Source organism: Echiichthys vipera (genome assembly GCF_963691815.1).
Source record: "Echiichthys vipera genome assembly, chromosome: X".
Classification (NCBI taxonomy): Eukaryota; Metazoa; Chordata; class Actinopteri; order Perciformes; family Trachinidae; genus Echiichthys; species Echiichthys vipera.
The window spans coordinates 4,623,809-4,641,669 of NC_139825.1; the positions used below are offsets into that span (position 1 = coordinate 4,623,809).

General features: G+C 39.6%; 1 protein-coding gene across 1 annotated transcript in view; it reads right to left on the reverse strand.

The window, feature by feature from the left end:
• Nucleotides 1-4,879: 4,879 nt before the first annotated feature.
• Nucleotides 4,880-17,861, reverse strand: part of nfasca (neurofascin homolog (chicken) a) — a 115,136-nt gene continuing 102,154 nt past the window's right edge. The window contains exon 29 of the mRNA XM_083939120.1: nucleotides 4,880-5,492. Within this exon, the coding sequence (XP_083795246.1) occupies nucleotides 5,264-5,492 (229 nt within the window). The 3' untranslated portion in view covers nucleotides 4,880-5,263. The remainder of the gene's footprint in view (nucleotides 5,493-17,861) is intronic.

Consider the following 17,861-nt stretch of genomic DNA (forward strand, 5'->3'; position numbering starts at 1 on the left):
CTGCTTTACACATGGTAAAAGCAAAGAGGATGCTAATTCCAGAGTTAATTTTAAAAAAAGCCAAACAGCATCAATCATTGAAAAAATCTCATACGTGTGTGCACCAGTAAAATTCTACACTTTGCAGCATTTTGAAATGAAAAACACGAAGCTGTAAAATGACATTTAAAGATGACTGACATTTTCTTTTCCTCCATTAACGGTGCGTTGAGACAGTGTAGACAATTAAAAGAGTCAACATGCATGGATAAAAGGACAGGTATAAAGCACTGTATATCAGCAAATATGCATAATTCTCTTTTCTTTGTTGCACAGCCAGTTTACAACTTTTCCCCCTGATCCACTTGGGGTGAAAGGGGAAAGGCCATGTAGGAAGAGGGAGGTGCAGGTTTCCAGATCAGATCAAGGACAAAACGTATCCTGTGAGAAAGCTCGGACCCACATTTGATCTTTCAGTGCTTTGTCTTCCTGTTTTTTTTCTATTTATCAGTGGTCTCCTGTGTTTGCCAAGATGTCTTTGCCTGGTGCTCAAACTAACAACCCCCTGTGGTCACACTAACATTACTGTAAAACAATGACATCAGAGAAAACACCTAGCTGATTCAACTCGGAGGATATTGCTTTGAGTTTCTGCAGAGACAGAAGGGAACATGAATTTTGGGAAGATGGATCAGTGACAACAGGGTGAGAAATAACATGCCACAACTTTTTCAAAATGGCCGCCTGTCATCGGGAGATTGTGTTCCTTTTTAGAGGACTCCTTCGAAAACTGCAAATTGAAAATGTCATAATGGATGAATAAGTCTGTCATCGTTAGAAGGCTCCTTTCAAATGAGCCAAGAATTGCAGCCTTCTTTTGTCCAAATTCAGTCAATTGTTTAACTGTGCATGTAAGCAATCCTTGTCGAGATAAAGTTGACTATTGTAAAACCACAGCAGGGATGTAATTAATGACCGCTGGGAGTAAACTACACGGTTCTTGTTTTCAGACTGAAAATATGTTGTCATTGCAGATAAATATATTTGCCTGCTATAATGCTGGTCAGTTTAATTTATCACAGTGTTCGCCACTTCTAACTATTTCTAATTAGTTGTTTCCACTGTTCACCGCCTGTTTTGGTGACAGCTTTCTGGAGCTAAATTTGGGCACTTCTTGGACTGTGTGAGGCTGTCAGTCTCATTTGTGGAAAAGGACCAGACTCAACATTTAAAGTTGTACTCCGTATGATTTTCATCTTAATTGTCTGTTAACTAGATGAGGAACTGGTTAATTAAGTTCATATCTATCACAGAGTGAATTAAAACAATGGTGACTGATCATATGACCCACTAATGAAAGAACTTGTTGCCTTTTTGCAGAGTATTATAATATGTGTGTCTGTGGAGACATTAGCGGGCTAAATGTAAATAAGCTGCCATGTTAGTGATGCTGCTGGCAGCAGTTGGTCTGCAGGCCTAACTCATCACCAATGGTTATGCTGCGGTCACTTGTAATTGGGAATCAGGAACTTCCAACATGAGTCAACAAGGTATCTCAAATCTTATGGAGTACAACTTTAATTCTCTAAGGTGGTCCCTAATGTGGGACTAGACATGCAACAATAGGCATGTTAGGTGATTGGAATCCTAGGAAAGAGTCTCAGAGAGATGACAAATGTATAACAGTTTGAAGGGGGTGGGGGATTGTTCAAATATCTCAGCAAATGCATGTTTTTTAGGCCTACTAGACGTTTGTGTGTGACATGGTTTCAAACGGTATATTGCAGAAGCACTTGTGTTTTATTTACATCATAGAGAATCTAACATATTCCTTTTTCACAAGGTAGAATCCAAACCATCATCAAACAAGTGACTGATAAACTTGCCATAGTCAGTACCATTTATCACAATGTCAAAGCAAAGGGCAAAATAAGAGTGTAGGATGATTCTTGTTACTTTTCTTTTTTTGTTTTTGTGCAAATGTTGGTCAAAGCTACATTACAAAGGTGCATGACAGACTATAGAAGCACCTGTCACATTTGCTTGGTGGATACAGATTTGTGACTTTTGTTTCCTTTTCGGATAAAGCATTTTTTTGGGGAATCCACTTTTAAATATTTACAAATATAAGAGATTATTTTCAGGACCTACATGTACAGAATAATTGTCAAATAAATAATAAGCAACAATATTAAATTTCTGTGTGGTGGAAAGGTTTTGTTACATAAATCTGAATAACAACACAGAGTAATACAACATGAGTACAAGAAGAGCAGCACGATGGACAGATAAACATGACCTGTTTCCATGTACGATGACAGGTATTTTGTTGTCATGGTTTTGTTTACAGCAGAAAAGCCAGCTTCTACAGATATCACAAATATCTCGAACATACTGTTGTGTGTAATGCTTCTCATGATGAACACTACCAGATTCCGGAGACATCTTTATTCTGGCTAATTCTAGTGTGAAACAACAAAATACGTTGGTCAAAATATGTATATAACAATTATTAAATTAAGGATTAATATTAATACTATCCACATGATGTAGTAAATAGAAATATAAAATAAATATTTAATTAAAATGTGAACTCCAGTTGGTAACTGCAGTAAAGATCTTTTTGATTTAGCATCAGAGGATTTAATAGTGCCATTGAGTAGAAGGTAACTACAGAATGCCAGAATGGTGTGGTGAAAAAAATTAGTTAACATTTAGTATAAAATAAAGAAACACAAGCAAATCTTTGACTGTCAGTTCATCAGTCTGCTAACAAAATGACTGCATGTGGCTGTTGGACAGTTGAAATACTGAGCGTACATACTTATTGAAACAGTTTTCTTTTTTCTTTCTTACGTTGCAAAAACTATAAAACAAGCTGATAGGTTTTATTTCAAAGGTGGCTGTAAATTTAATGTGTATATTCTCATGCTGTAAATCTTGTAATTAAATCCAAGTTTTCTACACAGCCCTTATGCTGTCTTTAAAAAAAAAAAAAATAACAATCTAATAGAGTTAATAAACACTAGAGGGAGGGAGGTGTAGCTCCCTCTGTAAAGCTTGGTTTAGGCTAAACACAAATAATCTTAGAGGCGGTGCAATTGCATATAGAGTCACAACCCAACCTCATCCACCCAACTCGTCACATACAGCCATTTTGGCAGGACCCTTTAGTGCCACTTGTCAATACTCTGGCCCTGCACATAAAACTAGCACTCCACTACGGTCGCTGTTTTGTACACAAACGTGTGGTTAATCTTGTGAATTCACACAAAACTACATGGTTAGGTTTAGGCAACAGAACCACTTGGTTAGGGTTAGTGCGTTTGTAACGTAATCACAACGACGCACAAGACACAGAGACATCAAAGAGACACTGCTCGTCTAATATCCACAGACAGCTTTACAGTTGAAGCCTGGTGTGTTTGATACAGGCACTCTTGTGCGTCTGGTTCAAACACAGAGGGCTGTGACAAAACAACGGTATTTGTCCCCCCTGGGAATGAGAACAGGCTGAAAGTCAATGCACAGATGTTAATGAATTACACCAAAGATGTGTCCATGACAGTTGAAAATGCTTCAACTTGAGCAAAACTTTTTTGCCTATTCCGAGACTTAATGACTCCAATTCATGAGTATATGGAGCCAAGAGAAGAAAGAGTTCTGGACTAAAGTAACAGAAAGGACAGGAGGTTGGTTAGTATGTTTCTAGCTAGCTCACTAACATCTGTACATTGGCTGTTTAAGTCGAACAAACACAGATAAATGCGATAAGTAAAAAAAAATCCAGTGGTGACATTTGTGCCATAAACAAAAATGTAGACTGAACACACCCTAAGGATGCCAGTGTCTTGTGCTGCATTCATGTCCCATGGGAGAGAACATATTAGCTAACATTACACATTGCAGATTACAGAAGCTAAAACTGTATGGGAACTTTGGGGGTTGAACCCCAGACTTATGGTGTTACAAATGAGAAAAGACATGCAGGTAAGTTGTGGAGGAATTTACACACATTTTTAAAAAACCCTTTCCCCCTATCATTATATCAGGTAAGAAAAACATAATCAACAATGTCGATTGACGTTGCAATACGTTTGGTATATATGTAAAAGTATCATGTGTAACAAGTACGAACTGAAAAAAGAGAAACATGGAAGATTAACAGCTCCAAAGAACAACTAGCATTTAAACTGTTAACCGATAGGTGTTCCCATTTGACATGAATGCAGCATTAGCCTGCATGCTAACTAGGGAATTCACTGGGCTGTGGTCTACTGGTGTTTCTCAAGCAAAACGAGCTTTCCTCTCTCTTGCCTTCTATTTTTCTTGCACTAAGTAACTACCATGCTCTTGAATAATATTTATCATCTTTTTTAAACAAATGAGATTCATTAACAACAAACTGCAGCAGAGATGTTAATGTTTGTGGCAGAAATAGCGTTTCTTGTGGGGGCCATTTTGAACATATGCACTACAACATTGGACTAGAGGTAAGAAAAACATGTCTACCACATTGTACAAGGCAAAGTGAAAAAGCACATGTGATTTAGACTGTAAGTGGTAAAAAAATAAACCCAAAATGTGTACTTTCATTAACCAGATTAAATCCAAAATAGTATGAAGGAGGTGCATAGTTTTGCAGGGCACTAAAATGTGTGCTAGGACTGTTTATAGCACTCATTAAGATTCAGTGACTAGTCTACCAGTTGTGGGAAAAATAAAATCTTTCACTGAGTAAATATCAATATGATAAACATATCTGCCGGCATCCTGTTGAGTTTGATGGTTAAAAGCTGATATGTTACAGAATGGGGCTAGTGTGTGTGTTAGGGACCTCTTGTGTGTACTTTACACGGACGCTACACAGAGGTATGAAAGGCGTTTCAGGAAGGAGAGCAGGGACACTGAAAATGTTTGGAGCAGAAAAGAACCAAAGAAAAAAATTCTACAGAATGCTTGATGCCTCCAAGTGCTGAAAGCTGCCCCAAAGGCACACTTCAAGTCTGTGTAAGGGCAGGCAGTGCGCAGAGGAAAAATGAGCATTGTCCTCTTTGTCCAGACGTCACCTCCGATGGGCCAATTTCTTCAAGCTGGAAACTAAAGGCTTAAAGGCTTGTGGTCTAATTCCTCTTCTGTGTTCCCAGGCCCTGCTGTGTTTCTTCTGTGTTTAATGTGTTTCATATGTTAATATATAGTAATGTGTGGGTGTGTGTGTGTGTCTGGTGGTCGTAACGCCCTCAAATCAGAGGGTGCCACCGCGTCCCCGTGTGCCGCCACGGCGCTATGCCAGCGAGTAGATGGCGTTGACGGGCGAGGTGGCCTCAGAACTTTCGTTGCCCTCCGTTTCGTCCTTGTCCTTCTTCACTGTGTACTGGCCAATGAAAGAGCCGTCCTCGTTGAACTGGCCGTCACCACCTTCGCCGTAGTCCACTAGACTGTCGTCGCTTTCCTTCACGTTGCCATCCAGCGACGTCTGGCTGCCCTGGAGAGGCTTGTTGTCCTCATCACTGCTGCGAAGGTGAATGAAGAGCAGAGATAAAGGTTAAACTGGGAGCAGGATTTTGTCAAACAGTGTCTACAGGAGTCCGGGACCCTGACGTTCCCATCGGCACAAGTTGAAAGGGGAAAGTGAAAGGTTATGGGGATCGCAGGTAAAGAAATTAGGTTAATTCCACATTTACATCTTTTCTAATTCTTGGTGAAGTGACTCAATGCACAGGTCACTTATGTCTTGTCAGATTGCTTGTTAGATTTGTATGGTTCATTTCTTTTCCATATTTTCCTTAAAGGATAGGTTGGAATCATTTTAATTCTATATGAATACAGTACTCACATGCTATTTTTCATTTGTAAGAGTTCTCTGTATTTATTCCTCCTAAGCATACTGGCCATGAAGCAGTTAATTTGTAGAGTGATACACTGAGTGATGGAGACAAGACCCACAGTCTTTATTCTATGAAAAGATTATTCTTAAATCTGGCCGAAGCTACTATGAGGCTTAGTCAAACTAAGTGGATATCTTCTTCCTGGTAGCTGTGAGCGGTTTCACTGGTGATGTTTTGTCCCAGCAACAAAAATACAAGGATGAAAAAGTTTCCAGGACGCATCCCTCCACAGCAAGTAAATACTGTCTGTGGAAACACCCACTGTAGAGATCATTTCATACTAGAGAGATTCGATTTGGCTACTGCTCAAATGATAGTCCACCTAGCTACAAGGGACCGACTGTGTGACATAAATGTGATCCTCTGCGTGGAACCTTTACAGATGTCTGCCTTCAGCATAAAAATTATGACCGTGCAAACTATCTATGTGGAGTGATTATAGACCAGTATTGCCAGATTGGGTGGTTTGCACCCAGTTGCACTTCTTTTTATATAAAGGTTGTATTGTGATAGTTAAGGCTACTTTTTGTACCTTTTGGGACTAAAAGTTATATCTAATCACCAACAAAAACAAATGTCTTTTCAGTTTATTACAACTAAAGTGTAAACCAATTATTCTGTCATAGCTGTGTGCTACTGTTTAACATGATCTTTAATAACTGTTCAATAGGGCAGAGGTTTTTAATGCATTTGAAGCACTTCATCTAGGGGGTTGTTGTTGGTGTTTGTGTTTTAAGGATGGTATTCTTATGTGTTGGATAACATTTAATTTCACTTATTTGTTTTATGCTTTAATGATTATTGTATTATTTTAGGAGTATCTGTCTATATATATATATATATATATATATATATATATATATATATATATATATATAAATGTGAGTGTGAATATTTGAGTGTGAATGGTTGTCTGTCTCTGTCCCTGTCCCTGTGATAGACTGGCGTCCTGTCCAGGGACACCTAACGCCCGATGTCTGCTGGGATCGGCTCCAGCCCCCCCGCGACCCCGATGGGAAAAGCGGTCGAAGGCGGATGGATGTATATATATATATATATATAACAGCTACCTATACTATAATTATAATATACTTGATTATACTATCAGGCTACTTTCTGCCAGTCCAGTCTGGCAACAATAATTATCCTTGCGAAATATGAACAAATCCATGTGTGCAACTCTGTTTTTGAATAAGTCTGACCCTCAGATATGAGACTGCTGAATCCTCATAGTAGCTTCACCTGAATGTAGAAGGCATTTTTTGCATGTATCCAGGATATTTTTGGTCCTATATCTGTGGCACCATGACTTGCAATATAGCCCACTATCTATGACACATACACTAAATGCTAATGTGGAGCACCAGCAGGATTTGGGCCGTGAGGGTCGGTGTTTTACAGACAAAAGGCACCGTACTGTGTTGAATATCAGTTTAAATCATTGATCATAAATGTTGCCTGCACTTCACTCCCGGAGCCCGTGTGTTTTACACTAGAGACATGGTAGTGTCTGCACTCGCCTCGCGGAGCCAGTGTAATCTCCATCAGAGACAAGGGAAATAAAAGTCAAAGTCTGACAAGATGGCGACTCCCAGAGGCGAGTACGATTGGATCAAGTTGAGAGAACGGACCTCAATGGAGAGACTACGTCCATTTTTTATACAGTCTATGATTGTGACCCATACGGATAGAAGGAATTATTATCACTCTCTCAACATATTTATGGCATATGAGTAATGTATCAAGTTAGACTTGAGAAAATTCAAACATATTTTTTAAAAAGATAGCTGCATTGCATTTTATACCAAAGATGCTTGGGCTAAAGTTAAAAGTTGATTGTGCAGAACACTACACAGTATTCGCCTCTGTTTTAAAAGCAACCCTGTCTCCTGGTAATTACGTTCATATAAAACTAATATGTACTAATATGTTTTATAGGAAATGTAATTGCCTGGATTAAGTTTTTAATCAGCACTTCATTGAATGTATCTATATTATTAACATATTTCATTTTTTTTTTTCATTTTACCTAATCCCTAAACCTTACAACACATGAACTATCTGTGATAACCTCACCCCATGACTTCTATAAGAACACACTTCCTGGACTGGAAAAAATACTGCCATTGAAAATATTAACTACGTTTGGCCAAGCACACAAGTAAACATATAGTATTTAGTAGGAGACAGGGGTGATTAAAATACATAAATACTGCTATCAAACATCCAAATAAGACACATGCTAAATGGTGACAATATTCTGACATGAGATCGAAGCACGGAAACTCCACTGAACCTCATTTGTGGACCTGTGCTTGATTTCAGTTCAGAGCATGACTGCATGTCTCCTACCTCTGGTTTCAGGGGAAAGAGAACTTCATGCACAGGAGAGATAGCTACTGACTAGCATTAGCTTGCAAGTTCAAATCAGTGCCAGTAGCATACAGTATCAGCAGGAATGTGCTTCAAGGATGCATAGATGAGATATTTTCTGTTTGATTTCTCTGCTCGGGTCTGTATGTTGCATTTCAAAGTTATCAAACATTATGTATTAAGATTCCATTGGAGAGGACATAATCTACACTACTGTGGCTTCTCAGAATCATCATGCGCCATGCTGAAACACTGCAGGAAACAAAGACATCACTTGATACATTTTAGAAACCATACATGTTAATAATCAGGAGCATGAAATGTCCATGGCAGATGCAACATGATCAGCCTGACACAATTCAAATTCAGCAAATACCAAATCCGCTATTTATCTTACTATTTATTTTCTCAAAAAATATTTCAGAGAACAATGAGAGAGAGTGAGAAAAGCAGAGATTGAAACAATGGTTTAAAGATTAAAGATGAAGAGAGTAGGACATTGCCATAAATTAAGTAAATGTGAGGGAAAGGTCAACATCTTTTAACCGATAAGAACGTTAACTAGTCAAGAATATCTCTCTTGGCTCAATGTTAACAAGTCAGGACACCTTAATATATACAGAGCCAGCACTGCGAAAAATGTGTCACTGTCCAAATACTTCCACACTGCAGCGTAGTTGTATTTGAAAGGAAAGTATTGTCACAAAGCCCCCACCACAGCGAAATCCTGGTTGATAAGGAAGTGCCAAAAACTAGTCTGTCTGTTTAGGTCATATCTCCATGACAACCCTGAGGGGGATACATTTTTTTTGTACAAGGCTAGTTTTTATTTTATTGGAGGTTAAAGTTCATGAATTATTAGGGGCACTGCCTCTTGAGTGACAGCTAGCTGCAGGCCCTCACTTCTCCTCGGAGGTAAACGTCAGCCAGATGGACGTATGGAAATGAGGGTGGCGATTGTGTGAGTGCGATTGGATCAAGTTGAGAGAACGGACCTTGATGAAGAGGCTACATCCATTTTTTATACAGTCGATGGTTGTCACCAGGAGTGTCCAGAAGGCCTGTAAGTTACTGATTCAGGTGTGGATGCCCTCATAACTCATCAGCACAAATATGGAGGTAATTTAATTGATAACTTTTACACTTCACATGGAAAACGTCAGGTTTTTACTTTTGAAAAATATCCTGCGTTTCCAGTGTTGCCAGAAAAAAAAGATTGATTGAGCCTACATACCTTCTCATACTCGATTATGGTAAAGTTTTAAAATGTCCTAGACAGGATTATGGTACTTATAGAGAGACTAGACAGAGAGAGAGAGAGAGAGAGAGAGAGAGAGAGAGAGAGAGAGAGAGAGAGAGAGAATGCAGCTGCACCAAGTATCTCGCTATCTCTATCCTCATTCATATTTTAGTGCTACAAATTATATCCAGCTACAAAAAAGCCTGGAAATCAGTGTAAATCAGTTAGAGCAAAAGTACAGAGAGTCGTTGCTATGGGGATAATACACCATCTTGTTGCAAACCTGCAGATTGCAAGTAGTTGCAAGTTTCAACTCGTCTCATCATGAATCTTTGGTTCTGTACTGGGATACGCTCATCCTAATTAAAGCATTTAACTGTTAGAGTTTTGAGGCTAATTCATTTGGAGCTTATGACAACTTCCCTAGCTGGAACCTGATACCATGTACCTTGTTTTATGTGTTTTGATATTTGCATGTATGTCATTTAAAAGACTGTATAATGAGCTGTATGTTTTTTATGTTTTGTATGTTGTTTAAAACAGTTTATTGTGAATAATTACTTTGTTTCATTTGTTTTAATGTTTGCATGTATGTCATCTGAAAGACTGTACTGTGAGCTGTATGTTTTTATGTGTTTGTGTATATGTTGTTTAAAACTGTGTATTGCAAGCTTCTGCTGTAGGTTTTATATTTTTTAATGTTTGCATGCATGTTCAAATACGGGTTTGTTAAATGTGTTTTTTGTGTTTTTTTTGTGAACTATTGAAACTTCTGTGTACTGCTGCGATCTGGTCCAGGGCTCTCTTGGAAAAGGGATTTTGTAATCTCAATGGGACTCACCTGGATAAATAAAGGTTTAATTAAACATCATATCCAGTGTGCAGGAGGGAGGAGCACAGCAGCTGACAGACTAAATTCAATAATGTCTTTATTGAATTTTTGCAGACAGGCAAAGAAAAGTACAATAATTGCATATTGTGTCAGAGCCTCTGCTTTAAAGTGAAAAAGAAAAAGAAAAAACTCCAACATGAATCCCACTATCCCTCCCAACAACCCATGTCAGACGTAATCACAGTAAATAACTAGGTAATTGCCATCACCAAAATGAGTAATGCCTCCAAACTTATTCTGGTTTCTAAGCCAGATGGCTAGTAGCTCCATGGCTATGTTGAACAACAATGGCGAGAGCAGGCAGCCCTGCCGGACTAACGGACACCGTTAGTGTTTACAGATGCAGAGGGGGTTACATACAGAAGCTTAACCCAAGAAATAAAATTAGAATCAAAGCCAAATTTCCCTTAAAGGAAGGCTTTCTCTGCATCTAGCACCACTACAACCTCAGGAGTGTCTGATCCAGGTGAGAATATGATGTTGAGCAGCCTTCTGGTGTTGAAGAATGGGTTTCTACCTTATGTTAAGTCTGTCTAGTGAAATTATTGCTGACATCACACTTTGGAGGCGGAGGGTGAGAACCTTAGCAAGGATCTCACAATCTACGTTTGAGACCGGTCTGTAGCTGCATCATGAGGTAGGATCCTTGTTTTTCTTCAGAAGCAATGAAATAGATGCCTCATACGCTACGCTACAGTAGCTAGCCAGCCACCTACAACTTTAGCCGGTGCGAAGCCACATAGTGTAGCGTTAGCTCCTGCTAGCCCTCCCCCGGCAATCCCTGAGCAGCCAGGGTCCTCCTGGGTGACTGTGAGAGGAAAGCATAGTTCTAAATCGAAGCCCATGGTTAACCATCCGCACGTTCACGTTTCAAACAAGTTTTCTCCACTCAGTGACACGCCTGCTGAGAAAACAACACTGGTTATTGGCAGCTCCATTTTGAGAAACGTGAACTTAGTGACACCAGGGACAATAGTAAAATGCATCCCAGGGGCCAGAGCGGGCGACATTGAATCCTATTTGAAACTTCTGGCTAGGGATAAACGTAAATATGGTAGGATTGTTATTCACGTCGGCGGTAATGACACCCGATTACGTCAATCGGAGGTCACTAAAATTAATGTGCAGTCGGTGTGTTCTTATGCAAAAACTATGTCGGACTCCGTAATTTTCTCTGGTCCCCTGCCCAACTTGACTTGCGATGACATGTATAGCCGCATGTCATCATTCCCTCGCTGGCTGTCTGGATGGTGCCCGGTAAATAATGTGGGCTTTGTAGATAATTGGCAGTCTTTCTGGGGAAAACCTGGTCTTATTAGGAGAGATGGTATTCATCCTACTTTGGAGGGTGCCGCTCTCATATCTAAAAACCTGGATGCAGTTTTTAGCGGTGTAAAACCATGACAACCCAGTGTTGGGATCAGGAAGCAGCGTCGCAGTTTAATACATCTCTCTGCGCTGCCCTTATCGCAGGTGCCCAGGAAGCAGAGTGGCAGTCTTACACACCTCTCTGCGCTCCCTGTGGAGCATTTTCCAGCTCAGTTTAGTATACAAACACTGTCTGCCCCACGATCATTTAAATTAAACAGATCAAAAATGAACAGAAGAGGAGCTATAAAGAAAAACTTGATACAAATCAACGCAAAATCTGCGACAATGCAACAATATCAGAAAATAAAATGTGGACTTTTAAACATTAGATCTCTCTCATCTAAAGCTGTATTAGTAAACGATCTGATATCAGACAACCATATTGATTTACTCTGTCTGACCGAAACCTGGCTGCGTCCCGAAGAATATGTTAGCCTAAATGAATCCACTCCTCCCAGTCATATTAATACTCATATTTCTCGAGGCAGTGGTCGAGGAGGAGGCGTTGCAGCTATTTATAATTCAGGCCTATTAATAAACCCTAAACCTAAACTAAATTATAATTCATTTGAAAGTCTTGTTCTTAGTCTTTCACATTCAACCTGGAAAACTGTGCAGCCGATTATATTTATTATAGTGTACCGTGCTCCCGGTCCCTACTCTGAATTTCTGTCCAAATTCTCAGAGTTTCTGTCAAATTTAGTCCTTAAATCCGACAAAGTAATAATTGTAGGGGATTTTAATATTCATGTGGACAGCGATAATAATAGTCTCAGTATCGCGTTTATCTCTCTATTAGATTCGATTGGTTTTAGTCAGAGTATACATAGACCTACTCACTGTTTTAATCACACCCTCGACCTTGTTTTGGTTTATGGTGTGGAAATTGATGACTTAATAGTCTTTCCACAGAATCCTATTTTATCAGACCATTATTTAATAACTTTTGAATTCATATTACAGGACTACTCACCACTGGGTAAAAGTGTCTACACCAGATGTTTATCTGATAGTGCTATAACTAAATTTAAGGAAGCGATTCCATCTGCATTTACTTTAATGCCTCATCCTAATATTCAAGACTCCTGCACTAACGTTAGTTTCTCTGAAATTGATCACCTTGTTGAAAGTGTTGCAGGCTCTCTAAGAACAACACTTGACTCTGTTGCTCCTTTAAAAAAGAAGATAATAAAACAGAGGAAGTTAGCTCCGTGGTATAACTCACAAACCCGTGAATTAAAACAAATATCGCGAAAGTTGGAAAGTAAATGGCGCTCCACTAAACTGGAGGAATCTCACTTAGTTTGGCAAGAAAGTCTTAAAACCTATAGGAAGGACCTCCGTAATGCCAGAGCAGCCTATTACTCATCTTTAATAGAGGAGAATAAGAACAATCCTAGATTTCTTTTTAGCACTGTAGCCAGGCTGACAGAGAGCCACAGCTCTATTGAGCCATGTATTCCTATAACCCTCAGTAGTAACGACTTCATGACCTTCTTTAATGACAAAATTATAACTATTAGAGACAAAATCAACTCGCTTGGCACTATTTGTTCATCAAACCCAGGAACCTTACAAACTGTACGACCTGAAATATTCTTGGACTGCTTTTCTACAGTCGACCTTAACAAATTAAACTCTACTATTTCAGCATCAAAACCTTCTACTTGTCTTCTAGACTCTATTCCAACTAGGTTACTTAAAGAAGTGTTACCTTTAATTAGCACTCCTGTATTAGATATGATTAACATGTCTTTATCAGCAGGTTATGTACCAATGTCTTTTAAAGTAGCTGTAATTAAACCTCTTCTTAAAAAGCCCAGTCTTGATCCTGAGGTACTAGCCAACTATAGACCTATATCTAACCTTCCTTTTCTCTCTAAGATCCTCGAGAAATTAGTTGCCAATCAGTTGTGTGACTTTTTACATAATAATGAGTTATTTGAGGACTTCCAGTCAGGATTTAGAGCAAATCATAGCACTGAGACAGCACTGGTGAAAATTACTAACGACCTTCTAATAGCTTCAGACAAAGGACTTGTCTCTGTACTTGTCTTACTAGATCTTAGTGCTGCCTTCGACACTATTGACCATCACATCCTGCTACACAGACTAGAGCATCTGATCGGCATTAAAGGAACCGCACTGAGCTGGTTTAAGTCATATTTATCAGATAGATCTCAGTTTGTACATGTTAATGACAAATCCTCCATGCACACTAAAGTTAGTCATGGAGTTCCACAGGGTTCTGTCCTTGGACCGATTCTTTTCACCTTATATATGCTTCCCTTAGGAATTATTATAAGGAAGCACTCCATAAATTTCCATTGTTATGCTGATGATACACAATTATATTTGTCGATCAAACCAGAAGAAACCCATCAGTTAGATAAACTTCAAATGTGCATTAAGGAAATAAAAAGCTGGATGACCTGCAATTTCCTGATGTTAAACTCAGACAAAACTGAAATTATTGTACTTGGCCCCAAAGGCCTCCGAAATTCAATAGCTAAAGATATTGTTACTCTGGATGATGTAGTGTTGTCCTCCAGCACCACAGTAAGGAATCTGGGTGTTATTTTTGATCAGGATATGTCCTTCGATTGTCACATAAAACTAACAACAAGGACTGCATATTTTCACCTGCGTAATATTGCAAAAATTAGGAACATTGTGTCTCAGAAAGATGCAGAGAAACTTGTTCATGCATTTGTTACTTCTAGGCTGGACTATTGCAATTCCTTATTATCAGGCTGCTCCAATAAGTCTGTTAAGAGTCTCCAGTTGGTCCAAAATGCTGCAGCTCGTGTACTAACTAAAACAAATAGAAGAGAACATATTTCTCCTGTATTAGCTTCTCTGCACTGGCTACCTGTAAAATCTAGAATAGAATTTAAAATCCTTCTCCTTACGTACAAAGCTCTTATTGGTCAGGCTCCGTCGTATCTTAAAGAGCTCATAGTACCGTATCACCCAACTAGATCTCTGCGCTCTGAGAATGCAGGGCTACTCGTCGTTCCTAGAGTCTCCAAAAGTAGAATGGGAGGCAGAGCCTTCAGCTACCAAGCTCCTCTCCTGTGGAACAAACTCCCAAATGTTATTTGGGAGGCAGACACTGTCCCCTTATTTAAAAGTAAACTTAAAACTTTCCTTTTTGATAAAGCTTACAGCTAGGGCTTACGATAAGACTTTATTCTGCTTAATGATGCTGCTATAGGCCTAGTCTGCCGGGGGATAATACTTTTCCTGATACTCTGAGCTTCTCTCCTCTCTGTCTGAATCATTCATGTCCCATCAATGCATGTTACTGATTCAGCTTCTTCCCCGGAGCTGTTTTTGCTTTGTCGTCTCGCAGGTCTCTGCTTATCGTGGTGGTGCTTGCTGCCGTGGTCCTACATGACGCTTCCTGCTGCTATTGTCACTGTTACTCATATATACTATCACTAGTTTAATAAACTATAAAATTTGTAGCTGTATCGTAGCTGCTATTGCCACTACTCATCATTGATCATGTTTGCCACCATAATTATTATCATTTTCATATTCTGTCACCTTAGCTGTGCTTGTTTCTACTATTCTGTTGTATTAACTGCCTTAACATATACGTCATATTCACATTACTATAAATATTATAGTTACTGTTAGGCTTTGCTTGCATCTCTGGAAGTGTGTCTGTCTGTCTCTCTCTGTCCATCTGTGTGTCTTTTCTCTCTTTCTCTCTCCTTTTCTTCCTCCCCAACCGGTCAAGACAGATGGCCGTCCTCCACAGAGCTGGGTCTGTCTGACGTTCCTGCCTGTTATAGGGAAGGTTTTCGTTGCCACTGTACTCTACAGAGGAATTGTTGGGTCTATGTAAATCATAAATAAGTCATTGAGTGTTGTCTTTACCTACTCTGTAAAGTGTCCTGAGATAACTTTTGTTATGATTTGACACTATAAATAAAATTGAATTGAATTGAATTGAATTGAATTGAATCATACAAGGTCACTGGCAGTCTGCCTTCAGTAAAGGAGTCACTGAACATTCTCACAAGGATGGGAGTTAACACCATCAAGGACGCCTTAAAGAACTCAACTGTAAAACCATCAGGACCAGGAGATTTCCTGTTTTGCATAGACTTGATTGCTTCATGCACCTCAACAGATCTATGGGTCTACCGAGTTCCCTAGAGATATTTATATCAATCTGAAGATACCTTAAATGGTCTAAAGGATTAGGGGTCGCTGCAGAAATTGGGTTGCATTCAGACGTATATAGTGCAGTATAAAAATCAGAAAAAGACTTATTGATAATCACTGGATCAGAAGTGTGGCTTCTGTCCTGTAGTTGAATTTTAGAGATCAGTCTAAAAGCACTAGCTGCGCGGGGCTGCTGCGCCAAGAGTCACCCTGCCTTATCTCCTTGCTCAAAAAAGCTTTGGATTGTCACAGCTGTCTCTCCACTACACGTGTCATTAAGAGGCCGAGTTCCAAATGTAGTAGTAGCCATTTCTTATTTAAGGACGGGATGGAGAGGTGGAGTAGGTTCCATCAAGTTTCAACAGTTCCAGAAACATCACATCCCCCTTAAGGTGCTGTAACTGTGTCAAGACCTTACCAATGTTGATTGCGTTGTTCATGCCCTTAGTATTCCAGAAAATGACACGCACTCCAGTACCTGTCTTTACAGCATTAGCCATAGGAACAATAATAATGAGTTAGATTGACACTGCATGTCCTAAAGTATTATGTAGTGAAGTGGATGAAGAGAATGGGGACAAAGGTGAAACAGAACAAAAAGCAAACCAAAAAAAAACACACAAAACAGAATAAAACAACAACAACAAAGAAAAAAAAACAATAACATTTGTGACAACACTGAGGGCTACTCTCTCTAAGCTCTCCAGCTCGCAGCTAACAGCTAATCTGAGCTTCTGGGGTCTCTTCCCAAAAAGCAACAGTATTTGACCCCTTAAGTCACAGAGAAAAAACAGCAAACAGCGAAAAAACACGTAAAGTAAATTAGCCAGCCTAGGGCACCAAGATGTCTCAAGGCAGGCAGGCCGTGAAGGTATTCCTCTACAACAAACCAGATTAATAGAATACCTGCCTATATGAAACCATATGTATAGGCTGTATTGATGTAGATCCCCACTATACATCAGTTTATGATCAGTTTCAGGCTTCAGTAAAACCATTTGACTAAATGAGTAACAGAAAGAAAGAATACTTTAGATAACCCTGTGGTTGTGAGTGATAAAAATTATGTAATATATATATATAACCTGTGAAGAAAAAATATAATAACAAACTGAAATCCACATGTAAATGATGTGAGAACCGATTGAAGATGAATTCTGAATTCACATAATAGTGTAAGCAGGCACAAAAAAAAATGAAAAAACAAGAATTCATAAATTAAATCAGAAAATCAGAAATCACTGGACCTCGAGACAACATGACCATAGTGTGTTAAAAAACCCACTTAGTGATTTCTGTTCAAAACTCTTGACAGTCAGAATATCAGCAGTCCATCAGGGCCGTAACTACTAATGCTGCGGTCCAAAAATAAAATAAACTCTGGCCCGGACAGGGCTGGTTAAAGCACAGCTCTACAGTTGGCATCACAGCAACTCAGGGTTATCCAGATAGCCTGACAGTGACTCGTCCACAGTGAGATCAATAGCCTACCGTGGTCATCCAGTCTCTAGCCTCAGAGACTCAGATAGCCTCTTCTTACCTCTGTCCTTCATCACGATGACAAGCCTGGCAGGGAACAGCAATGCAGGTTTGAAGCCCAGGTTGTAATGCTCCGACATCACCTCTCTGTATTTCTGGCGTTGTTCAACCACTTCTGGCCTCTCCTGGCCCAGGCTTTGCGTATGATCCTCAACTTCACCTGGTACTTGTGCAGCCTGATAATGACTGGCCGTACTCTCTGGCCTGGCTTTGAATTCTCGGATAGCGTGTGGCCTCTCCACTGATTCAAGTAGGCCGATAACTCCGATATTATTCCGCAAACTCTGGGACTCCAGGTTCGCTAACTTTAGCTAACAGCTTCGGGTTGCTCGCCGCTAGCGTGGCACAGGAGGCCTTCAGTGTTAGCAGGCGCTCGTCTTGTATATTTGCATTTACCTCA